This window comes from Neofelis nebulosa, chromosome 4, assembly GCF_028018385.1.
Source record: "Neofelis nebulosa isolate mNeoNeb1 chromosome 4, mNeoNeb1.pri, whole genome shotgun sequence".
Classification (NCBI taxonomy): domain Eukaryota; kingdom Metazoa; phylum Chordata; class Mammalia; order Carnivora; family Felidae; genus Neofelis; species Neofelis nebulosa.
Genome location: NC_080785.1, coordinates 163,224,903 through 163,251,529, shown reverse-complemented (window position 1 = coordinate 163,251,529; position 26,627 = coordinate 163,224,903). Strand labels below are relative to the sequence as shown.

The 26,627-nt window shown below is 39.3% G+C and overlaps 3 protein-coding genes across 4 annotated transcripts; all 3 read right to left on the bottom strand.

Annotated features, from left to right (window-relative positions):
* Positions 1-1,024: 1,024 nt before the first annotated feature.
* On the bottom strand, positions 1,025-1,999 carry LOC131511073 (olfactory receptor 7G1-like; the record flags this gene model as incomplete). Its single annotated transcript, XM_058728909.1, has 1 exon — positions 1,025-1,999. A coding segment is annotated over one exon (975 nt), but the record flags the coding sequence as incomplete, so codon positions are not given.
* A 9,813-nt stretch (positions 2,000-11,812) lies between these two features.
* On the bottom strand, positions 11,813-12,781 carry LOC131511072 (olfactory receptor 7G1-like). The gene has a single exon (XM_058728908.1). It carries the CDS (start codon positions 12,764-12,766, stop codon positions 11,813-11,815), a length of 954 nt encoding a protein of 317 aa, XP_058584891.1. The 5' UTR covers positions 12,767-12,781.
* A 6,551-nt stretch (positions 12,782-19,332) lies between these two features.
* On the bottom strand, positions 19,333-25,852 carry LOC131511061 (olfactory receptor 7G1-like). Of its 2 annotated transcripts, XM_058728894.1 has the most exons (2): positions 25,365-25,852; positions 19,333-20,066 (listed from the first exon to the last, which is right to left on the bottom strand). In XM_058728894.1, the coding sequence occupies exons 1-2, from the start codon at positions 25,850-25,852 to the stop codon at positions 19,610-19,612; spliced, it is 945 nt and encodes a 314-aa protein (XP_058584877.1). In that variant the 3' UTR covers positions 19,333-19,609. The 2 variants fall into 2 exon arrangements, with proteins under 2 accessions (XP_058584877.1, XP_058584878.1); XM_058728895.1 differs by lacking the exon at positions 25,365-25,852 and having other exon boundaries at positions 19,333-20,560.
* Positions 25,853-26,627: the final 775 nt, after the last annotated feature.

Genomic DNA, 26,627 nt, shown 5'->3' with positions numbered 1-26,627 from the left:
ATTTTTTTTTTTAATTATAGGTACATTTTATGTACTATTTTGTATATATTTTAACAAGAAAACTTTAGGAAACATGCTCATATTCCAGATTCTAAATGCATTCTTCCATAGATCCCTTCAATCTGTTACAACCATCTGGACCACAAGGAGAGCCAGACCTAAGAGGAAGCCACCATGTGGAACAATGAATGAAGACTTACTGTCCAGTTCCTGCATGTTCCTACTTCTGAAGTCCTTACAACGAAACATCTCTTTTGTACAGCTTTATGGAGATATAATTAACAAAACTGGGTAAATTTAAGGTGTACAAGGTGGTGACTTGATATACGTATACACTAAGTACTCATTACTACAAGAGAGTTAATTAACATATCCTTCACCTCAAAAAACTTCATGTTTTGAGCATATTAGAATCAGGGGATCTTTTTCTTATTACAATCAAAGACTTCCTCACTAATAAAGTTTAATTATCCCCTATTATGTCAAACCACTAAGATAACCTAATAATGTCAATGTATATTTAATGGAACTGAGCGTAGTGGATGCTGATGTTGACCTCCACAGATACAGTTTCCAGTGACTGGACTGGGTGATCACTGAACTGGGGTAAAAATCTCCACATGTGGCCTCCAAGGAGTTCCAACACTGAAGTTCAATTCTCACAGTACGATTCTGGAATTGGGTAGAATCACCACATCCTCATTTAGATTCTTGCCCTGCCTTATCCACTTTATTCCACTTCTCTTCTGAAAACAAACCTCACAAAATCACTACCACAAGAACCCCTGACTCAGGTTCTTCTTTTGGGGAATCTAACTCAGAAGCTGAGATTAGAGATTTGAAATCACTTGCCAAACACAACAGAGCTGGATAAAGTGCAAATTCATTCTCCTAATGCACATGGCCATTATGATACCTTGTATTTCTGGAAGTTGATGATGCAAAATTCAGACATTCTGTCTCACCCTATATTTTGGTCGCCTTGACTCATTCCAGAAATCCCAGTCCAATGCCAATGACATGGTCACAGAGGAGAAGGTGTCCTACTTATGAGTTTTCTCAAGGCTCCCTTCATATCCCTGTTCCTCAGGCTGTAGATGAAAGGGTTCATCATTTGAGGGACAACAGTATACATCACTGAAAGCACTGCAGTGTTTCTGGAAGAGTTAGTAAAAGCAGAACTAATGTACACCCCCAAACCTGTCCCATAGAACAAAGACACAACTGACAGGTGAGACCCACACGTAGAAAACACTTTATACTTTCTGCCCACGGATGGCATCCTCAAAACAGAGGACACTATCTGAGTGTAAGAGAAAATGATTCCACACACAGGGATACCACCGAATAGGCTAGTTGCAAAATATATCAGGATGTTATTGATGAGGGTGTCAGAACAGGAGAGCTTGATGACCTGAACAACTTCACAGAAGAAGAGAGGGATTTCGACGTCTGTGCAGAAGGTCAGCTGCAACACCATCATACTGTGCATCAGGGCATCCACAGTGCTAATGCACAAGGAGACTAGAATCAGCAGGCCACAGAAGTGGGAGTTCATGATGACTGTGTACCTCAGTGGGTGACAAATGGCCACATAGCGATCATAGGCCATTGCCGCAAGAAGAAAACTTTCCAAACCACCAAAAGCCAGGACAAAGTAGATCTGGGTGAGGCAGCCTGCATAAGTGATGCTCTGATTCTGTGCCTGGATGTTCACCAGCATTTTTGGGATCGTGGTTGTGCTTAAACAGATGTCAGTAAAGGACAGGTTGGAGAGGAAGAAGTACATGGGGGTGTGGAGGTGGGAGTCCGAGCTGACGGCCAGGACGATGAGCAGGTTTCCCAGGATGGTGACCAGGTATATGGACAGAAACAGAATAAAGAGAAAGGGCTTCAGTTCTGGATCCTCTGTCACTTGCATAAGAAGGAATTCGGAAACTGCTGTTTTGTTGCTGGGTCCCACGTTGTCGATGAATCTGATGGAGAAGGTGGAGTGACAACACAATCACATGTGTGTTTTCTAGACCATAGGAGGAGCATCACCAGTGACAGACACTGTCTTAGGAGGGGACAGAGACTAACAGAGAGGATTAAGAAGAAGGTGCCATCTGTATGCATGTTATTCGATTCCTTTAACAAAACCTGAAGCTGATACACCAGAGTGTCATCCATTGTTAATTCCCACAAGGATCAAGAGGTAGCTAGTTTCAAATATTGCACTATCTGTACCATTTTGATTATTTGAAACATTTGGTAATTTTATAAAGAGAAACAGACTGGGGTCACAGTTAAAGACTGTCTGGATCCCCAGAGACCTCAGAGGCAGGCAACTGAGATAACGTAATTTTGTCAAGAACCAGGAGTGGGAAGATAAAGTGACCTTTACCAAACTTCCTGCCTCCCACCACCACCAATTGCAGATAATTTTATAACAGCCATCCTGTTAGAGAAAAAAGCATATTTCTACTCAGTATGAAAATGTTCCTGGCAGTAGTAAACATTCATACGATATTAGTAAATCGGCGGTCCTTGAGTATTGGTGCAAAGCACAAGGAAGATGACAGACAGACAGGAAAACCATGGGTGGCTTTGATGCATGTGTTCTCCACAGCTTCCTCCAGATGAAACTATAGTAAAACACCTGCCCTCATTTCCAAACATGGATGAAGGGTCATTAGATTACCTGGTGGGTATTGTACTGGAATGATATGACATCTCCTCTGAATGTGCCATATGGAAGGTATACTCAGGAAGGGCAGAGGGACTGAGTGACCCTCAGGCCCAGAGAAACAAGGATCATCTATGAGATAAGGCTCAGATGTGCTACTTCTTTTCTGAAGAACTGTTGAAGCAGGTGGTCCCAGGGTGATTGCAGTCTCTGTATCCCTAGAGATGCAATTTCCAAAGCTCCTCATTAGCCAAGTAATTTTGCTGTCACTGTGATCCAGGGCAGTACAAATCCTTCAAGGCCAAGACTCCAGAGATAGGAATCCAGGATGACTGCCTTTTTTTTTTTTTTTAATCTGAGGCTGGATATATACCATTCACTATACAATATATAAACATAAATGGGAAAAAAATCCTAAAATATATATCGAACCACAAAAGACCCCAAATAATCAAAGCAATCTTGAGCAAGAAAAGCAAAGCTGAAGCCATTACACTTCCTTATATCAAGCTATATTTCAAAGCCATAGTAATCAAAAAAGTAGAATACTGCATAAAAACAGGCCAATGGAACAGAACAGAGAGCCCATAAATAAACTCACACATATATAGTCAGCTAATATTTGACAAGGGTTCCAAGAATATTCAATAGGGAAAGGGTAGTCTCTTCAAGAAATGGTGTTAAGAATACTGGATATCCAAATGCACAGGAATGAAATTGGATGCATATCTTAACCCTACCAAAAGAAATTATAAATGTAATCATATGGTATTTGTCTTTCTGGGTCTGACTTATTTCACTTAGCATAATACCCTCTAAGTCACCCATGTTGTCTCAAATGGCACAATCTCATATTTTTTATGGCTGCCTAATATTCCATTGTAAGTGTTTATCACATCTTCCTTATCTTTTTCCCTCTATTTATGAGAGAAGGGAGTGGGAGATACAAGCATCCAGTTATGGAATGAATAAGTCATGGGAATAAAGGCACAGAATAAGGAATAGAGTCAATGTTATTTTGATAGCAAGGTATCAGGATAACTGGTGGCTACACTTGTGGTGAACATGACATGACTTATCAACTTGTTGAATCATTATGTTGTATGCCTGAAACTAACCTAGCATTGTGTGTCAACTATACTCCAATTTAAAAAAAGTAAAATAAAGGGATACATATTTTTAAAAAATCAACTGGACAGGGCACCTGGGTAGCTCAGTAGGTTAAGCGTCCAACTTTGGCTCAGGTCGTGATCTCTACCGTTCATGAGTTCGAGCCCCGCATCAGGCTCTGTGCTGACAGCTTGGAGCCTGAAGCTTGCCTCAGATTCTGTGTCTCCCTCTCTCTTTCTACCCCTTGCCCACTCACACTCTGTCTGTCTGTCTGTCTGTCTCTCTCTCTCTCTTTTTCTCTCTCTCTCTCTCTCAAAAATAAACACTAAAAATTTTGTTTCATTAAAAAAAATAAACTCGAATGGACTATAAAGACCTAGAGGACCTAAAATTGTAAAACTTCTAGGATAAAACATAAGGATAAAGCCCCTTGGCATGGCCTTGGCAATGGGTTTGTGGGCACCAAAAGTACAAGCAACATAAGTAAAAATAAACAACTAGGACACATCATACTAAACAGCGTGCACAGCAAAAGGAAAGAAAGAACAAAATGAACAAACAACCCACAAAATCGGACAAATATTTGCAAATCATACATTTGCTAAGGAGTTACTAACCAAACTAATAGCAAAAAACAGCAATCCCATTTAAAAGTGATCAAAAGACCTAAAAAGACATTTCTGCCCCAAAGACATACAAATGGCCAACAAGTATAAGAAAAGGTTCTCAAAATCACTCATCATTAGAGAAATGCAAACCAAAACTACAATGTGAAATCACCTTACACATGATAGGATAGCTACAGAAAGAAAGAAAGAAAGAAAGAAAGAAAGAAAGAAAGAAAGAAAGAAAGAAAGAAAGAAAGAAAGAAAGAAAGAAAGAAAGAAAAAGGAAGAAAGAAAGAACAAGGAAGGAAGGAAGGGCAAGGAAGGAAGGAAGGGCAAGGAAGGGCAAGGAAGGAAGGAAAGAAGGGAGGAAGGAAGGAGACTTTGGGGAAATGATGGATATGTTTATGGTCTTGATGGTGGTGATGGTTTCATGAGTGTACACTTATCCCAAACTCATTGAGTTGTATAGTTAGTATGTATAGCTTTTTTACATGTCAATCATCTCTAAAATAAAGCGCTTTTAGAAATTAATTAGTTGATTATGTCATGGTTACACTATAAAAAACCCATCCATGCAAGTTCAATCCTCCTTCTTTTTTTCTTTAAGATTTCATTTTTAAGTAATCTCTACAACCCAACGTGGGGCTTGAACTCACAACCTCAAGAGTCACATCCTCTACCAACTGAGCCAGCCAGGCACTCCTCCTTTTTCTTTCTGATTGAGCCCCACTAAAGCTTGGGTCAGGCAGCTTTGGGCAGAGCCTCCTGAATGTATTCAGAAGATATGAACCAGCATCAACTCTAGGACACTCCCATTTCTTGGATTAAGATGAGATATTTTTAGGATATTGATGGTAGACTCTTCCAAACAGGGAAGACTTAACTGGCTCAGTCCTGGGTGCATCCATATATTGTCTATAATTCTTATGAGGCAATGATTTAGAAAAATTTCTCTAATGATGCTTTCAGGGTAAATAACTCATCAGGGGTTGCCTGGATGGCTCAATCGGTAGAGCATCCAACTCTTGATTTCTAGGTTGTGAGTTCCAGCCCCATACTGGGTGTGCAGATTACTTTTTAAAAAAGGTTCATCGGGGTGCACGGGTGGCTCAGTCAGTGAAGCAACTGACTCTTGGTTTCAGCTCAAGTCAGGATCTCAGGGCTTCATAGGTTCAAGCCCCACATGGGGCTCTGTGCTGACAGTGCAGAGCCTGCTTTGGATTCTCTCTCTCCCTCTTTCCCTGCCCCTCTCCCACTCAGACTGTCTCTCTCAAAATAAATAAACTGAAAAAACCTTTTTTAATATTTTTATTTATTTTTAAGAGAGACAAACAGACAGAAAGAGTGGGGGAGGGGCAGACAGAAGTGGAGACACAGAATCCGAAACAGGCTCCAGGCTCTGAGCTGTCAGCACAGAGCCGGACGTGGGGCTTAGACTCGTGAACCACTGTAGTTTATAGGATTTATCCTGGTCCATCTCCTCTGTCAGAATCCTCATAGACAGGCACCAGTGTTAAGACCAATGGTCATCCCTACAAAGGGATATAAAAAAAAACAGACATGGAAGGAAAAACGTATGCTGACCATCCACTTCAATTCTGTGTCCGAAATTAAGACACATTTTAGAGAATTCTAGAACTTTCCACAAAATTGTGCCAGGGAAATTTTCTCCTGAGGGTGGAAAAAAGCCCCTAGGGTTCAGAGTAGAAAATGAGCAGATCTACTAGGTATTGTTGCAAAAGAACATATTTATGTCAGATGATGAATAATTAGTCACTTCACAGGTGAATATGATCAGGGCATCTTCAGCATATTCCCATCCACAGCCCCGAAGGACTAGTAGACAAACACCTCTCCCTAGGTGAAAACCGTAGACTAGGGAACTTCAGAGTACCTAGCTGCCAGGCCTAAGGAATGGCATTCAGCATTGCTTTCCCTTTGATACTAAAGGAGATCATTGGAAGCCCTGTTTTCAGGGAGAATGAAAACACAGAATGAACTAGACTGTTGTGCAAAAGTGATGGTCCCTGAATAAAGGCTCACATGTGCCACCTAGTGACCTGAGCAGAGTGGCCACAGGCAGACAACTTGCAGTCTCTGTGGCCCTTCAGGGTTCAATATCCAAAGTTCCTCCTTAGTGAAATTCTTTTGCTATTCTGCTGATCCTAGGGTAGCAAAAATCCTTAAGGAACAAGGCTCAGAGAAGGAACAACTTACAACTGACTAATTCCCTCATCCCGGGAGGCCAAATGTTTGTGATTCTTGTCTGTCCATCCATTTCTTTTCACATCCATTTCAAGATTCTTTTATACATGGATGCAGTTCCCTTCTGTAATTGGATTCTAGCCTTGTTTTCTAAGGTACATTCAAAGGCACCCTTTATGGCAACAATCTAAGGAGGACAGACAGGACATTTAAACTAAAAAATATGGTTTATTATATGGAGATGAATAGATAAGATAGATGGATGGATGGATGGATGGATGGATGGATAGATAGATAACCTATAAAATGCAAGAGATAATATGCATGATAATACAGCATATATACCCTAAAAAGCAAATTATAAAGACTAACTACATGTATGGCTCATTGTAGTCTGTTTCTACATGTTATATTCAGTAGTTTCTAATGTATTCCCTATAATCAAAATGAACTATGCATGGAAAAGTAACCTCAGCAAAATGGCAGATTAGGCAGCCCAAAGGTCTTGTCCTCTCACAGAAACACTGGGAAAAAAAAAAAAACAAGCAGAATTGGCACAACTTTGACAAAGCTCTTGAAAATAGTCAAAATTTATAGCAACCAGGTCACCTGCATAGCCCAGTCAGTTAAATGTCCAACTCTTGATTTTGGCTCAGGTCATGATCTGACAGTCATGAGATGAAGTCCCACACTGGTCTCTGTGTTGGACATGATGCCTGCTTAAGATTCTCTCTCCCTCTCTCTGTCCATTCTCTGCTAGGACTCTCTCTAAAAAAAAAAAAAAAAAAAAATTATGGCAACCAAGTGAGTGCTCAATGAAGAAAAAAGCAATTTCTAACTGGTAGAAAAGTGTTGTGTCATTTTTACCTGTCCTTGCCCCTCCCCTTCCCCAGCATGACAAGAGTCAGTTCAGAAAAGGTCCCAGCCTGTGTTCTCAGTATGAGACCTGGGTCCAGGTATTGTGAAGAGGCAGAGTAGACCTTTTTTCAAATCATTCGGTATGTCTGTTGTAACTGGTCTGGGAGCTACCTGAAGGACTGACACAAGGACTGACCTCAGGCTGGAAAAATAGTAGGCATGGTTCAAAAACACCACCAAACAAACTAGCAGCCTGTACACACCTATGATAAAAGATTAAAGTCAAAACATAATGTAGTTCTGCTAAGCCCAAGAGCAAAACAGGAGAATTTTTCTTTAGGAAACTAGGATGTTTAAAAGCAACTAAGTAGGGGCACCTGGGTGGCTCAGTTGGATAAGCATCTGACTCTTGATTTCAGCTCAGGTCATGATCTCATGGTTCGTGAGTTCAAACCCTGTGTCAGGCTCTGTGCTGACAGTGTAGGGCCTGCTTAGGCCCTCTCTCTCTGCCCCAACCCTGCTCGCACTCTCTCTGTCTCTCTCAAAAATAAATAAATAAACATTTTTTTTTTAATGCAAACAAGTATATGGAAGAATTTAGAAAGCCACATGCATGCCATGGCAAGACATATACTCTGAAAGAGCAGAAGATCCTAAACTTTCACATTGATCTCTACATTCAGTGCAAACCTGGTTAAGTGTTGAAAGAATACTGCAGCACAGATCCAATCTACAAAGACCGAGAGAGCTGTTTGTTTGTATCACTCCTGGCATTTAAGGAAATCTGTCAAAGCACTAGCTGAACAAAAGAAGGAATATAGGGCGCCTGGGTGGCTCAGTCGGTTAAGCGTCCGACTTCAGCTCAGGTCACGATCTCATGGTCTGTGAGTTCGAGCCCCGCGTCGGGCTCTGGGCTGATGATGGCCCAGAGCCTGGAGCCTGTTTCGGATTCTGTGTCTCCCTCTCTCTCTGACCCTCCCCCGTTCATGCTCTGCCTCTCTCTGTCTCAAAAATAAATAAACGTTAAAAAAATATTTAAAAAAAATAAAAAAAAAAGAAGGAATATAGATTTCAATGACCACGTACAGTAAGAATTACACTCTTTGCGGGCCACCTGGTTGGCTCACTCGATTAAGCATCCATCTTTGGCTTAGGTCATGATCTCGTGGTTCACAACTTCCAGCCCCACATCAGTGTAGTGTGCTGACAGCTTGGAGGCTGGAGCTTGCTTCAGATTCTGTGTTTCCCGCTCTCTCGGCCCTTCCCCCACTCATGCGCACTCTCGCGTGCGCTCTCTCTCTGTCTCTCTCTCAAAAATAAATAAACTAAAAAAAAATATTTAGGGGCGCCTGGGTAGCTCAGTCCATTAAGTACCTGACTTCAGCTCAGGTCATGATCTCACCATTCCTGAGTTCAAGCCCCACACCAGGCTCAGGCTCTGTACTGATAGCTCAGAGCCTGGAGCCTGTTTCAGATTCTGTGTCTCCCTCTCTTTCTCTGCCCCTCCCCTGCTTGTGTGCATGCACTCTCTCTCTTTCTCTCTCTCTCTCCTCTCTCAAAAAGGAACATTAAATTTTTTTAATCTTTTAATTAAAAAAAATAATTAAAGTCTTTGCAAATACACTCTGGGAAAGTCCCTATAAAGACTACTGCCACTTTCAACAATTTTTTGAAGAGCAAATAGTAGGATTTCCTCATTTTTATGGCTGAGTAATATTCCTGTGTGTGTGTGTGTGTGTGTGTGTGTGTGTGTGTGTGTGATATATATGTATCTTATAACTTCTTAATCCATTCATCCATTAATGGACACACATGGGTGGACCTTGAAGGTATTAAGCTAAATGAAATAAGTCAGACGGAGAAAGCCAAATACGGTATGATCTTGCTTATATGTAAAATCTAAAAAATTAAAACACCAAACTCATTGAAAAAGAAATCATATTTGTGGTCACCAGAGGTGAGAGGTGGAGGTGGAGGAAAATTGGAGCAAGGCAGTCAAAAAGTACAAACTTCTGGTTATAAGATAAATAAGTGTGAAAAATGTAATGCACAACATGATGACTATAGTTAACACTGCTATATGATATATAGGAAAGTTGTTAAGAGAGTAGATCCTTAGAAGTATCATCCCAAGGAGAAAATATTTTTCTTTCCTTTTTATTATGTCTGTATAAGATGATGGATGTTAACTAAACCTACTGTGCTAATCATTTCACAATATACATAAAGCACTCCATCCTGCTGTATACCTTAAACTTATACAGTGATGTATGTCAATTATTTCTCAATAAAACTGTGAAAAAGAGGAGATTCGGATACCCAGAGCTATTATTATACTATTGACTCTGAAAAGCAGAAAGAAAAAAGAATGAAGAAAAGTGAGCAGATCCTAAGGGACCTATAGGACATCATCAAGTGAAAAAACATATGCATTATGGGAGTCCCAGAAGGAGAAGAGAAAGTGAAAAGACTATTTGAAGATAAAATGAATAAAAACTTCCCAAACATGATGAAATAAATGAACCCACAAATCTAGGAGACCCAGTGAGCTCCGAGGAGGATCATTCAAAGATACTAACACCAAAACTCATTATCATCAAACTGACAAAGCCAAAGGGAAAAAGAGAATCTTGAAAGGAGCTCATCACGTACAAGAACTTACGAGAAAATCAACTCTGCACATACGATAGAGCCTCAATAAGATGAACAGCCAATTTATCATCAGAACCATGGAGGCCAGATGGCATTGGGATGATGTATTTAAAGTGCTGAAAAAAACTGTCAACCAACAACTTCATATCTAACAAAATTTTTCTTCCAAAAATGAGGGAGAAGTAAAACATTCTCAGAAGAATGAAACTGAAAGAGTTCATTACCCCTAAGCCTGCTCTACGAAAATATCTAACAGATTCTTTCAGGTTAAAATGAATAGACACTACACAGTAATTCAATGCTGTATGAAAAAAATAAAGATTTCTGATAAAGATAAATGCATGGACAAATAAAAAACAGTACTGTATTTTTGGTTAATAATTCCATTTTTTATTTCCCATTGGTTGTAAAAAAAAATGTAAAACATTTTAAATCTATACTATCGGCAACAATGGATAAATATTTAATTTGTGACACAAAGAAAGGACCAAGCAATATAACAGCAGAGGTTTTGAGCAGAGGTTTTGCATGCTATTGAAATAAAACTGGCATGAATTCAAACTATATTTTTATAAATTTAGCATATAAAATGTAATGCCCATGATAACCATAGAGACAATTATTTGGATATATTCCAAAAAGACAATGAGAATGGATCCCAAAATATTTCCACAATAAATCAGCAAGGAAGAAAGGAGGGCAATCATGGAAGAAATAAAGAACATAAAAAGGTATCAGACATAAACAAAATAAAATTTTTCAAGGAAAAATTAAGTATCTCCTTATCAATAAGTATGTTAAAAGTAAGTAATTAAACTCTCCAATCAAAAGGTAGAGATTGGAAGAAAGATAAAGGAAACAAGATGTGAATGGGGCATCTGGGTAGCTCAGTTGGTTAGCATTAGACTCTTGGTTTCTGCTCAGGTCATGATCTCATACTTTGTGAGTTCCAGCCCCACGTCGAGCTCTGAACTGACAGTATAGAGCCTCTTTGGGATTCTCTCTCTCCCCCTCTCTCTGGCCCACCCCCGATTCTTTCTGTCTCTCTCTCAAAATAAAGAAATAAACATAAAAATTAAAAAAAAAAAAGGAAACATGATGTGAATATAGGTTGTTTATGACACTCACTATGGATCCACAAACAGTAATAGGTTTTAAATGAAAAAATAGAAAAATAGATTCCAGCCAATTCGTTGCCAAAAAAGAACTAATATCAGAGAAGAAAAATAGACTTTAAGCCAAAAATATTAAAATTAACAAAGAAAATAAGATGGAAAATAAATAGATGCACAGAGACAGGGATTAAAAGGTCAATAATCAAGATGATATAACAATTATAAACATACATACACTAAACAACAGGGCCTCAAAATACATGAAGCAAACATGACAGATGTGAGGTAAGAAATACACATTTCCACAATGATACTTAGAGACTTCAATACATCACTTTCCACAAAGGTTAGTGCCCTTGGATAGATCAATGAGAGAACTTGAAAAACAGTATAAACAAACAAAACCAATATATGTAAACATTCCATCCAACCACAGTACAAGACCCATTCTTCTCCAGGATAGATCATATCAAGGCCACAAAGCAAGTTTCAATAAATTTAAAATATTGAAATCGTACAGTGTCTTTTCTGACCATCACAGTGTGAAGCTAGAAATAAGTAAGAAGGAAAAATGGCAACTAACAAGTATAGGGAAATTAAACAACACACTCCTGAAAAAACAATGGTATCTTACCCATGAGTTTTCTCAAGGCTCCCTTCATATCCCTGTTCCTCAGGCTGTAGATGAAAGGGTTCATCATTTGAGGGACAACAGTGTACATCACTGAAAGCACTGCAGTGTTTCTGGAAGAGTTAGTAAAAGCAGAACTAATGTACACCCCCAAACCTGTCCCATAGAACAAAGACACAACTGACAGGTGAGACCCACACGTAGAAAACGCTTTATACTTTCTGCCCACGGATGGCATCCTCAAAACAGAGGACACTATCTGAGTGTAAGAGAAAATGATTCCACATAAAGGAATACCACCAAATACACTAGTTGCAAAATATATCAGGATGTTATTGACGAGGGTGTCAGAACAGGCGAGCTTGATGACCTGAACAACCTCACAGAAGAAGAGAGGGATTTCGACGTCTGTGCAGAAGGTCAGCTGCAACACCATCAGACTGTGCATCAGGGCATCCACAGTGTTAATGCACAAGGAGACTAGAATCAGCAGGCCACAGAAGCGGGAGTTCATGATGACTGTGTACCTCAGTGGGTGACAAATGGCCACATAGCGATCACAGGCCATTGCTGCAAGAAGAAAACTTTCCAAACTAGCAAAAACTAGAACAAAGTAGATCTGGGTGAGGCAGCCTGCATAAGTGATGCTCTGATTCTGTGCCTGGATATTCACCAGCATCTTTGGGATCGTGGTTGTGCTTAAACAGATGTCAGTAAAGGACAGGTTGGAGAGGAAGAAGTACATGGGGGTGTGGAGGTGGGAGTCTGAACTGACGGCCAGGATGATGAGCAGGTTTCCTAGGATGGTGACCAGGTATATGGACAGAAACAGAATAAAGAGAAAGGGCTTCAGTTCTGGATCCTCTGTCACTTGCATAAGAAGGAATTCGGAAACTGCTGTTTTGTTGCTGGGTCCCATGTTGTCGATGAATCTGATGGAGAAGATGGAGTGACAACACAATCACATGTGTGTTTTCTAGACCAGCAGGAGGAGCATCACCAGTGACAGACACTGTTTTAGGATTAGACAGAGACTAACAGAGAGGATTAAGAAGAAGGTGCCGTCTGTATGCATGTGATTCTGTTCCTTTAACAAAACCTGAAGCTGATACACCAGAGGGTCATCCATTGTTAATTCCCACAAGGATCAAGAGGTAGCTAGTTTCAAATATTGCACTATCTGTACCATTTTGATTATTTGAAACATTTGGTAATTTTATGAAGAGAAACAGACTGGGGAGGCAGCTGAAGATTCTGTCTGGATCCCCAGAGACCTCAGAGGTAGGCAACTCAGATAATATACAATTATGTCGAGAACCAGGAATAGGAAGATTAGGTAAACTTTACCAAATTTCCTGTCCTCTCACTGCCACAAAATTGTAAGTAAATGCCACAGACTTGTTTAACAGTCATCCTGTTTTGTTTTGTTTTTTTAAAAAAGCAGATTTCTACTTAGGAAGAAATGGTCCTAGCCATACTAGAGAGTGGATACAACATTAATTAATGGAGACACCTGAGAATTGGTGCAAAGTACAAGGAAACATATGAAGAATATCATAGGCAGAAGGACCTTGGATAAGTTGGTTCTAATCATCTAATACATGTACTCTCTTCATGGCTTCCCTTGGATGAACCTGTAGTAAAACATCTGCCTTCATTTCCAAACATTGATGTAGGTTACCTGGCTGGTATCACAGTGTAATAATGATTGACATTACCCTCGAATGCACCATCTGGGAGATTTGTACTCAGAAAGGGCAGAGGGACTGAATGAGACCTAAGCTCCTGAGCAAGATGCATCATCTATGGGAGGAGGCTCAGATGTGCCACTACTTTTCATAGGAAGGATTGCTGAAATAAGTAAGTGGTCACATGCACAGTGCAGTCTCTGTATCCCTAGAGATTCAATTTCCAAAGCTCCTCATTAGTCAAACAATTTTATTGTCACTGAGATCCCAGGGCAGTGCAAATCCTTCAAGACCAAAACTCTGGAAGGAAGGACTTCCCTGACCCTGTGTGTCCAGGTGCACACCATGTAATTTTCCTCACCTATGTCTGCTCATCTCCATTTCAAATGCTTGGTAAATGACACACCATCCTTCTCTAATTGGATAAGAGTCTTCTTGTCTTAGTTGTGGACAAAGACATTGCTCTCTAATCAATGACATCAAGAATTTTGGTACCTATTTGGGATGTAAGAATACAGTGTGCAAGTTCATATATCTATTATATATATTTTAATATATCTTAAATAGTATATATTTTATGCTATATTATATGTATATATTTAAATAAGATTTTTAGATTTAAATTCAAGTTATTTAACATACAGTGTTAAGATGGCTTCAGGAGTAGAACCCAGTGATTCATCTCGTACATAAGACACCCAGTGCTCATCCCAACAAGTGCCCTCCTTACTGCCCATCACCCATTTAACCCATCCCCCCACCCAACTCTTCTCCAGAAACCCTCAGTTTGTTCTCTGTATTTAAGAGTCTCTTACGGTTTTTCTCCCTCTGTGTTTTTATCTTATTTTTCCTTCCCTTCTCGTATGTTTATCTGTTGTGTTTCTCAAACTCCATATATGAGTGAAATCATGATATACGTCTTTCTCTGACTGACTTATTTCACTTAGCATAGTACCCTCTAGTTCCAACCATGTTGTTTCAAATGGCAAGATTTCATTCTTTTTCATCATTGAGTAGTATTCCATTGTGTATATATACCATGTCTTCTTTATCTACTCCCCAAGTATGTTAACTAGAATATAAATTAAAAAAAAATAAAAATAAAACAAATATAGCAACAAAAAAAGGAATGCAGTTCTGAAACATGCTAAAACATGGACAAACCTTGAACACATCATGCTAAGTGAAATAAGCCAGATGCAAAAGTACATGTATTTTATGATGTGTCTTATATGAAATATCTAGAGTAGGAGAAATCATAAGAGACAGAAAGTAGACTAGAGGTTGTCAAGGGCTGGTTGTGTGACATTAGAATGAGTTATTGCTAAATGGCTACAGATTTTCTGTTTGATCCTGAAAAGCTGTGAAAACAGACGCAATGGTTGCCCAATATTGTGAATGTAATTTTGCCATTAAATTGCATACTTAAAAACCATGAAAGTTGTGTATGGTGTACAAAGTGGTCCAGTTTCATTCTTTTGCATGTGGCTGCCCAGTTTCCCCAAGACCATTTGTTGAAGAGACTCTTTTTTTCCCATTTTTTTTAGTTTTTATTTAAATTTCAGTTAGTTAACATATAGTACTATATTAGATTCAGGTTCACAATACAGTGATTCAATAATTCCATGTATCACCTGGTGCTCATCATGGTCCTCATCACCTATTTAACCCAGCCCCACCCACCCACCACCTCTCTGGTAACTACCAGTTTCTTCTCTATAGTTAAGAGTCTGTTTCTTCAAAACAGATGAACAAAGGGGAAAGGAAGCAAAAATAAGATAAAAACAGGGAGACAAACCATAAAAGACTCTAAAATACAGAGAACAAATGGAAGGTTTGTTCTTTGTAAATGGGCAATGGGCATTAAGGAGGGCACTTGCTGGGATGAGCACTGGGTGTTATATGTAAGTGACGAATCATTAAATTCTATTCCTGAAATCATTATTACACTATATGTTAACTAACTGGGATTTAAATTTTTAAAAGAAGAAAAGTAAAACAGAATAAATGAGTTTGTTTTTCGTTTGGCCTCTCTCCTTTTTCCCTTTGCTCATTTGTTTTATTTTTTTTAATGTTTTTATTTATTTTTGAGACAGAGAGAGACAGAGCACAAGTGGGGGGAGGGTCAGAGAGGGAGACACAGAACCCGAAGCAGGCTCCAGACTCCGAACTGACAGCACAGAGCCTGATGTGGGGCTCGAACTCACGGACTGCGAGATCATGACCTGAGCTGAAGTCAGACACTTAATGGACTGAGCCACCCAGGTGCCCCATCATTTATTTCTTAAACCACATGAGTGAAATTATATGGTATTTTTCTCTGACTGACTTATTTCCCTTAGTATAATGTTCTCTAGCTCCATCCCTATTGTTGCAAATGGCAATGCTTCATTCCTTTTTATGACTGAGTAATATTTCATTGTATTCTTTATTCACTCGTCAATCAATGCACGCTTGGGCTGTTTCCATAATTTGGCTATTGTAGATAATGCTGCTATAAACATTGGGGTGCATGAATCCCTTTGGTTTAGTATTTTTTGTATTTTTTGTTAGTACAATTGCTGAATTATATGGTAGTTCTATTTTTAACTTTTTGAGAACCTCCACACTGTTCTCCACAGTAGCTGCAAAAGTTTGCATTCCCACCAACAGTGCAAGAGGGTTCCTCTTTCGCCACATCCTCACCAACACCTGTTTCTTGTGCTGCTGATTTTAGCTATTGTGACAAGTATGAGGTGATACCTCATTGTTGTTTTGACTTGTATTTCCTTGAAGGTCAGTGATATTGAGCATCTTTTCATGTGTCTGTTGGCCATCTGGATGTCTTCTTTGGAAAGATGTCTATTCATGTCTTCCGCTCATTTTTGTTTGGATTATTTAGTTCTTGGGTGTTGAGTTTTATAAGTTCTTTATATATTTTGGATCCTAACCTTTTATCAGATGTGTCATTTGCAAATCTCTTCTCCCATTCCATAGGATGCCTTTTAGTTCTGTTGTTTTCTCTGCTATGAAGAACCTTTTTTATTTTGATGAAGTCTCAACAGTTTGTTTGTGCTTTAGTCTCCCATGCCTCAGGAGACATACCTAGAAAGAAGTTGCTACAGCCATTGTCAAAGACGTTACTGCCTGTGTTTTCCTCCAGGACTTTTATGGGTTTAGGTCTCACATTTAGTTCTTCAATCCAGTTTGAGTTTATTTTTGTGTGTGATGGAAGTCCTAACCACAGCAATCAGAAACAAAAAGAAATAAAAGGTATCCAAGTCAGCAAGGAGGAAATAAATTTCACTATCTGCAGATGACATGATACTCTAAACAGAAAACCCAAAAGACTCCAACAAAAAATTGCTAGAACTGATAAACAAATTCAGTAAAGCACACAAAAACAATGTACAGAAATCAGTTGCATTTATATGAAGCAATAATGAAGCAGCATAAAAAGAAAATAAGGAATTGATCCTATTTACAATTTTGTTTTGCACTAAAAACAACAAGATACCTAGGAATAAACCTAGCCAAAATGGTGAAAGACCTAGACTTTTATAACTATAATATACTGATGAAAGAAATTGAAGACACAAAGAAATGGAAAGACATTCCATGCTCATGGATTAGAACAAATATTGTTAAAATGTCTATACTACCCAAAGCAATCTATTCATTTAATGCAATCCTTATCAATATATCAACAGCATTTTTTCACAGAAGTAGAACAAACAATCCTAAAATTTGTATGGAACCATAAAAGATCCCATATAGCCAAAGGAATTCTGAAAATAAGTTAAAAACAGAGAGGGAGGCAAATCATAAGAGACTCTTAAATACAGAGGACAAACTGAAGGTTATTGTAGGAGTGGTGGGTAGGGCAATGGATTAGATGGGTGATTGGCATTAAGGAGGGCACTTGTTGGGATGAGCACTGAATGTTATATGTGAGTGATGAATCACTAAACTCTACTCCTGAAACCAATATGACACTATATTTTAACTAACTTGGATTTAATTAAAAAATTTTTTATTTTTTAAAATTTACATCCAAATTAGTTAGCATAGAGTGAAACAATGATTTCAGGAGTAGATTCCTTAGTGCCCCTTACCCATTTAGCCCATCCCCCCTCCCACAACCCCTCCAGCAACCCTGTTTGTTCGCCGTATTTATGAGTCTCTTCTGTTTTGTCCCCCTCCATTTTTATATTATTTTTGTTTCCCTTCCCTTATGTTCACCTGTTTTGTCTCTTAAAGTCCTCATATGAGTGAAGTCATATGATTTTTGTCTTTCTCTGACTAATTTCGCTTACCATAATACCCTCCAGTACCATCCATGTAGTTGCAAATGGCAAGATTTCATTCTTTCTGATTGTAAAATGAAAAACAAGAAAGAAAAGCAACACCAGTGGCATCACATTTCCATACTTCAAGTTACATTACAAAGCTGTAGTAATCAAAACAGTACAGTACCAGCACAAAAACAGATACAAAGACCAGTGGAAAAGAATAGAAAACCCAGAAATGAATCCACAACAATATGGTGAATTAATCTTTCACAAAGCAGGAAAGAATATCCAATGCAAAAAACAAATGGTGTTGGGAAAACTGGATGGCAACGTGCAAAAAAATGAAACTAGACCACTTCCTTATACCATAAACAAAAATAAATTCAAAGTTATTAAAGACCTGAATATGAGACCTGAAAGCATAAAAATTCTAGAGGAAAACACAGGCAGCAACCTCTTTGACAGTGGCTGTAGCAACTTCTTTCTAGATATGTCTCCTTGGACAAGGGAAACAGAAGCAAAAATAAACTATTGGGACTTTGTAAAAATAAAAAGCTTCTGCACAGTGAAGGAAACAATTAAACTAAAAGGGAACCTATGGAATGGGGGAAGATATTTACAAAGGACATATCTGATAAAGAGATAGTATGCAAAATATGTAAAGAATTTATAAAACTCCACCCCCCCCAAAATAACCCAATTTAAAAATATGCTAGGTGAAATAAGTTAGTCAGAGAAAGACAAATATCATGATTTCACTTGTATGTGGAATTTAAGAAACATAACAGATGAACATAGGGGAAAGGAAAGAAAACTAAGATAAAAACAGAGAGGGAGACAAACCATAAGAGAAGTTAAATACAGAGAACAAACTGAAGGTTGCTGAAGGCGAGCTGGGTGGGAGGATGGGCTAAATGGGTGATGGGCACCTATTAGGATGAGTCCTGGGTGACACATGTAAGTGATGAATCACTAGGTTCTACTCCTAAAACCAATACTATACTGTATGTTAACTTGAATTTAAATAAATAAATTTAAAAAATGTTTTAATGTGCAGAAGACATGAATAGACATTTTTCCAAAGAAGTAATCCAGATGGCTAACAGACATATGAAAAATTTCTTAATATCATTCATCATCAGGGAAATACAAATATCTTTATTATTTTGGCATTTTACAATCAGCATTACTTTGTCTTAGTAGAAACGATGGCTTCCTCACTGATCAGGATCAAAGGTGTAACCAAAATCTCGAACCACTGAGATAATCACATAATAACAGTTTTGTAGACAATAAAACTGAGTATAGTGAATGTTGATGTTAACCCTGCACTGACACAGTTTACCAGTGACAGGTATCAGGAATTACTGGAGTATGAAAGAACAGCTCCTCCCATGTCTCACAATTGGTTTGTCTCTGGAGTATAATCCACATGGCCCTACCCATGAGATTAGGCAGAATCAAATCTCTGCTATAAAACACAAGCTTGTTTGATCCTTTTCCTAACCTATCCAACTTCTCCCACTTCTCTTTTAACATTTCAGTATAACCCTTGCCTTGGGACAGCTTGTGAGGAACCTACCAAAAACACCAAGCTTAGGAATGAAAACTTATTTTTGAAATACAACAGAGCTATACAAAGAACAAATCAAATTTCAACCCAAAATTACAACCAAGTTGCCCATGATGTTACCTAGTCAATTTAGAAGAAGTTGGTGATGCAAGAATCAGACATTCAGAATCACCCAGTATTTCTGTCACTTTGATTCATTCTAGAAACCCCAGTCCACACAGATAACACAGTCACAGAAGAGAAGTTCTACTTATCAGCTTCCTCAAGGCTCCCTTCATGTCCCTGTTCCTCAGGCTGTAGATGAAAGGGTTCATCATTTGAGGGACAACAGTGTACATCATTGAAAGCACTGCAGTGTTTCTGGAAGAGTTAGTAAAAGCAGAACTAATGTACACCCCCAAACCTGTCCCATAGAACAAAGACACAACTGACAGGTGAGACCCACACGTAGAAAACGCTTTATACTTTCTGCCCACGGGTGGCATCCTCAAAACAGAGGACACTATCTGAGTGTAAGAGAAAATGATTCCACATAAAGGAATACCACCAAATACACTAGTTGCAAAATATATCAGGATGTTATTGACGAGGGTGTCAGAACAGGCGAGCTTGATGACCTGAACAACCTCACAGAAGAAGAGAGGGATTTCGACGTCTGTGCAGAAGGTCAGCTGCAACACCATCAGACTGTGCACCAGGGCATCCACGATGATAATGAACAGGGGGAGTAGAATCAGCAGACTACAGAGGCAGGGCTTCATGATGACTGTGTACCTTAGTGGATGACAAACGGCCACATAGCGGTCATAGGCCATTACTGCAAGGAGACTACTTTCTAAACTTGCAAAAACCAAGATAAAGCAGATCTGGGTGAGGCAGCCTGCATAAGTGATGCTCTGACTCTGGGCCTGGATGTTCACCAGCATCTTTGGGATCGTGGTTGTGCTTAAGCAGATGTCAGTAAAGGACAGGTTGGAGAGGAAGAAGTACATGGGGGTGTGGAGGTGGGAGTCCGAGCTGACGGCCAGGATGATGAGCAGGTTTCCCAGGATGGTGACCAGGTACATGGACAGGAACAGGCTGAATAGGAGGGACTGCAGTTCTGGATCCTCTGTCACTTTCATGAGAAGGAAATCTGAAACATGTGTGTCATTTCTAGATTCCATATTGGTGATTAATCTGATGGAAAAGATAGATTTAATCAAATGTGTGTTTCCGAGATTGGCAGGAGGAGCATCACTGGAGGCAAAAACCGTCTTGGGATGGGATGGAGACTAATAGAGAGGAATAAGATATGGGTGCCTTCTGTATGTGTATTATTCTGTTTCTTTAAAAATGAAAAAGACTGAAGCTGATATAGTAGGGCATCAACAATTGTTAAGTCTGGAAAGGATGACTAGGTAGTAATTTTTTACAATTACATTGTTTATGATGTTCTGTTTATTAAAACATTTGGTGATTTTAGAAAGAGAAACAAACTGGTGAGGCAGCTTAAGAGTCTGTCTGGATCCCCAGAGATGTCATAGGCAGACAACTGAGATAATACATACATATGTCAAGGTGAACTTTTCCAAACTTCCTGCCCTCCTACCACTTCTAAACTGCAAGTAAATGTCAGAAAATTTTATAACAGTCATCATGTTTTTTGAAAGACAGATTTCTATTCAGGAAGAAATGGTCCTGGCCACACTCGAGAGTGAATATGATATTAGTAAATGGAGCATTAATAAAAAGCATGAGGAAACACGTGAAGAAGACAACAGACAAACGGGAGGACCCTGGGTGAGTTGGTTTCAATCATGTGGTGTGTGTGCTCTCTTCACAGCTTCCCCTGGATGAACCTGTAGTCAAATACCTGCCCTCATTTCCAAACATTGAGTAAGGGGTGTGAGGTTACCTGGTTGGCATCATAGTGGAAGGATGACTGCCATCTCTGATGTACCGTATGGAAGATCTGCCCTCAGAAAGGGCAGAGGGATTGAGTGAGACCCAAGCTCCTAACAAGACAGATCATCTATGGGAGGAGACTCAGGTATGCTACTACTTTTCACGGGAGGAATTGTTGAACGAGATGGGCACAGGCAGATTGCAGTCTCTGTATCCCTGGAGGTTTAATTTCCAAAGCTCCTTATTAACCAAGAAATTTTATTGTCCCAGAGATCCCAGGGCAGTGTAAATCCTTAAAGACCAAGACTCTAGAACGGTGGAATTACAGATGGTGCTTTCTTGACCCCATAAGGCCAGGTGTACATCATGTCCATCTGGGTCTGTTCATCTCCATTTCAATCCTTTGCAAATATAGGTACACCATCCTTCACTAATTGAAATGCAGTCTGCTTTTTTTTTTTTTTTTTTAGCTATTAATGAAGGGATCTCTATCCAAAGAATGACATCAGTAAGTCTGATACCAATTTTAGTTGTGAAAGTATAGTTCGTATATATTGATATAAATAATACATTTAAAACCAAAAACAGTAAGATACCTAGGAATGATGCTAACCAAAGAGGTAAAAGATCTGTACTCTGAAAACTATAGAACACTTATGAAAGAAATTAAAGAGGGGTGCCTGAGTGGCTCGGTCGGTTAAGTGTCTGACTTTGGCTCAGGTCATGATCTCATGGTTCATGCGTTCAAACCCCACATCAGGCTCTGTGCTGACAGCTCAAAGTCTGGAGCCTGCTTCAGATTCATTCTCTCTCTCTCTCTCTCTCTCAAAAACAAATAAATATTAAAAAACAATAAGTATAACAAAATGAAGCAAATTGCTGAAGCCAGCGGTAAAAATATGCGAGAAGACAAGACTTAAGAATATATAGGCTATATTAAGCCATGTAAAATATGGAACACAATGATAACAGTTAAATCTTGTGGAGTACTTGCTACCTGTCATGCGTTGTCCTAAGTGCTTACAATGCTTTTGAGGGTAGACTCATCAGCAGGAGTTACATTTCATACAATCAGTAATTATTTTTGCCACACCAAGGTTACATTAAGTGGATGGCATACAATCCTATTCTCAGGGAATAGATTAAAGGGGATATATTCAGGATGATTCCAGGCAATGTCAAGTAACAATAGAGCCAGAGTTCGACAGACGTCTGTCTTCGGGCATCATATCTGGATAAGATGCCTGTATCTGTTGCAGCCATCAGTGCCTGTGATGGAAACAAGCCCTAGACACAATCACCACATGGAAAAATGAATAATTTTTCCTCTATATTCCCTACCTCTTAAGTAGTTATCAAGAATATATAACATTTCTGGGGCGCCTGGGTGGCTCAGTCAGTTGAGCGTCCGACTTCGGCTCAGGTCATCATCTCACAGCTTGTGAGTTGAAGCCCTGCATTGGGCTCTGTGCTGACAGCTCAGAGCCTGGAGCCTGCTTTGGATTCTGTGTCTCCCTCTCTCTCTGCCCCTAACCCACTCGCATTCTGTCTCTATCTCTCTCAAAAATAAATAAACATTAAAAAATTTTTTTAAGAATATATAACATTCCAGGGGCACCTGGATGGCTCAGTCGGTTAAGTGTCCAACTTCGGCTCAGGTCATGATCTCAGTTTGTGTGTTCGAGCCCTGCGTCAGACCCTGTGCTGACAGCTCAGAGCCTAGAGCCTGCTTCGGATTCTGTGTCTCCCTCTCTCTGCCCTTCCCCCACTTATGCTCAGTCTCTCTCTCTCAAAAATAAATAAACATTAAAAAAAATAATATAACATTCCTTGGCTAAAATCAGTAACACAAGAAACCACAGGCATGGACATGGATGTGGAGAAAAAGAAACCGTAATGCACTGTTGGTGGGAATGCAAACTGGTACAGCCACTGTGGATAACAGTATGAAGATTTCTCAAAAAGTTAAGAATAGAACTACCCCATGATCCAGTAATTGTGCTACGGGATATTTACCGAAAAAATACAAAAACACTAATTTAAAGAGATGCATGCATGCACCCTGCTGTTTATTGCAGCATTATTTGCAATAGCCAAATTATGGAAACAGCCTAAGTGTCCATTGATAGACTAATGGATAAAGACATGGTATATTATATATATTATTATATTATATTTTTTATATCATATCATATCATATATTCAAGGGCTCCATGAATGGCCAGATTCAAAATTTCGACTTTGGCTCAGGTCATGATCTTGCAGTTCATGGGTTCGAGCTCCACATTAGGCTCTGTGCTGACAGCTCGGAGCCTGGAGTCTGCTTCAGAGGAGTGAAATCTTGCCATTCAGAGCACTTGAATATTATGCTAAGTGACATAACTCAGTCAGAGAAAGATAAATACTGTATGATTTCACTCATATGTGAAATTGAAGAAACAAAACAAACAAGCAAAGGGAAAAAAAGAGAGAGAGGCAAACTAAGAAATAGATTAACTATAGAGAACAAACTGATGATTACCAGAGGGGAGGTGGGGGGGCGAGGATGTGTGAAATGAGTGATGGGGTCAAGAGGACACTTCTCATGATGAGCACCAGGTAATGTATGGAAGTGTTGAATCACTATATTGTACACCTGAAACTAATATAACCCTATATGTTAGCTAACTGGAATTAAAATAAAAACTTAAAAATATATATATAACATTCTTTATTGCTTGTGTCTTTTAGAGGCACAGTTACTTTCTTTTAGCAGGAACAAAGGGTTTTGTTTTGTTTTGTTTACTAATTAAGATAAATCATTTCACTATCATCTCAAGCCACTGAGATAATCAGATTATAGCAATTTTACAGATGATGAAACTGAGTGTAATAGATGCTGATAGTGTCTTTGCACAGATACAGTTTACCAGTGATCACTCAGGCAATTGCCAAATTAGGTATAAAAGATCAGCTCCTCCTGTGTGTCATAGCAGGCTTATTTTCGAGGTGCAGTTCAAAAAGTATAATAATCTATGGAATTGGCAGAATTTTGTCTCTATGACAACAGACTTATTTGGATCCTCTCCATGATCCATCCAACTTCTTTTCTTTGAGTGTTCAAACAAAATCACTAAATGCCCTACCTTGGGTTCAGCTTTATGGACCTGACCAAAGAAACTGAGTTTGACAATGGAACTCATTCTTGAAACATCACAGAACTGTACAAAGAACAAGTAAAGTTTCGGGGCGCCTGGGTGGCTCAGTCGGTTGAGCGCCGACTTCGGCTCAGGTCACAATCTCGCGGTCCGTGAGTTCGAGCCCCGCATCGGGCCCCTGTGCTGACAGCTCAGAGCTCAGAGCCCGGAGCCTGTTTCGGATTCTGTGTCTCCCTCTCTCTGACCCTCCCCCATTCATGCTCTGTCTCTCTCTGTCTCAAAAATAAATAAACGTTAAAAAAAAAAAAAAATTTAATTAAAAAAAAAAAAAAAAAGACTTTAAAAAAAAAAAAAAAAAAAAAAAGAACAAGTAAAGTTTCAACCCAAAGTTAAGATGAAACTACCCATTGTGTTCTATAGTCATTTTAGAAGAACTTGGGGATGCAAGAATCAGGCATTCTGGCTCACCCAATATTTCTGTCACCGTGACTCATTCTAGAAACCCCAGTCCACACAGATAACACAGTCACAGAAGAGAAGTTCTACTTATCAGTTTCCTCAAGGCTCCCTTCATGCCCTGTTCCTCAGGTTGTAGATGAAAGGGTTCATCATTTGAGGGACAACAGTGTACATCATTGAAAGCATTGCAGCATTTCTGGAAGAGTCAGCAAGGGCAGAACTAACGTAGACTCCAAAACCTGTCCCATAGAACAAAGACAACTGAGAGGTGAGACCCACACGTACTTTATACTTTCCACCTGCTGGTGGCATCCTCAAAACAGAGGACACTATCTGAGTATAAGAGAAAATGATTCCACACAGAAGGATACCACCAAATATACTAGTTGCAAAATATATCAGGATGTTATTGATGAGGGTGTCAGAACAGGCGAGCTTGATGACCTGAACAACTTCACAGAAGAGAGGGATTTCAAGGTCTGCACAGAAGGTCAGCTGCAACACCACCAGACTGTGCGCCAGGGCATCCATGATGCTAATAAACAGGGAAAGAAGAATCAACAGGCCACAGAGATGGAAGTTCATAATGACATTGTACCTCAGTGGATGACAAATGGCCACATAGCGATCATAGGCCATTACTGAAAGAATACAACTGTCCAAACTTGCAAAAACCAAGACAAAGCAGATTTGGGTGAGGCAGCCTGTGTAACTAATAGATTTGCTCTGTGTCTCGATGTTCACAAGCATCTTTGGGATGGTAGTGGAGGTGAGACAGATGTCAACAAAAGACAGGTTGGAGAGGAAGAAGTACATGGGGGTGTGGAGGTGGGAGTCCAAGCTAACAGCCAAGACAATGAGCAGATTTCCCAAGATGGTGACCAGATACATGGACAGGAACAGGCTGAAGATGAGGGACTGCAGTTCTGGATTCTCTGTCACTTCCATGAGAAGAAATTCTAGAATACTTGTTTCATTTCTGAGTTCCATATTGTTGATGAATCTGATGGAAATGATGTGGTAACAAGGCAATGAAATGTTGATTCCTGGGCAAGCAGGAGTATCACCAAATGCAAGCACCATGTTGGGAAAGGAAAGACTTAAATGGAGAGATGCCTTCTTTATGCATATTATTTTGTTATTTTGAAGAAAGATTTAAAGTTAGTAAAGCAACGAGTAAACATTTGTTAATTCTGGAAAGAGTTGAGGAGTCGTCATTTTTAAAATTACACTACTCATTCTGTTTTGATCATTTGAAACATTTGGGGGCACCTGGGTGGCTCAGTTGGTTAAGCATCTGACTTTGGCTCAGGTCGTGATCTCACAATTCATGAATTCAAGCTCCACATTGGGCTCTGTGCTGACAACTCAGAGCCTGAAGCCTGCTTTGGATTCTGTGTCTCCTTCTCTCTCTGATCCTTCCCCGCTCATGCTCTTTCTCTGTCTCTCAAAAATGAATAAATGTTAAAAAAAATAAATAAAAGTAAAATAAAATACAAAACCATTTGATAGCTTTATTACAAGAAACAGGTAATCAGACTGATAAGTCTATCTGGATCTCCAGCTCCTTCCACAGAGACCTCACAGCCTGGCAAAGAAATAAGGAATTAAAAGTTAGAGGGAAAATGCCCAAGCTACCTCTTGGTAACAATCACCGTATTTGCAAATGAACATGTTCTTACTGAGAAGGAAAATAGTATTTCCTTATAGAGAGAGAATAGGGGACTGGCAGAATGATAACTATTTGGGGATTGGAGGAAAGATA

Excerpts from the sequence above, each read along its gene's own strand:
- LOC131511061 (XM_058728894.1), bottom strand. The coding sequence starts at position 25,852 with ATGGAACTCAGAAATGAAACAAGTATTCTAGAATTTCTTCTCATGGAA. Across the intron at positions 20,067-25,364 it reads CTGGCGCACAGTCTGGTGGT|TCTGATGGTGTTGCAGCTGA; the intron begins GTTGCAGCTGAC and ends CCTGGTGCACAG.
- LOC131511072 (XM_058728908.1), bottom strand. The coding sequence starts at position 12,766 with ATGGGACCCAGCAACAAAACAGCAGTTTCCGAATTCCTTCTTATGCAA.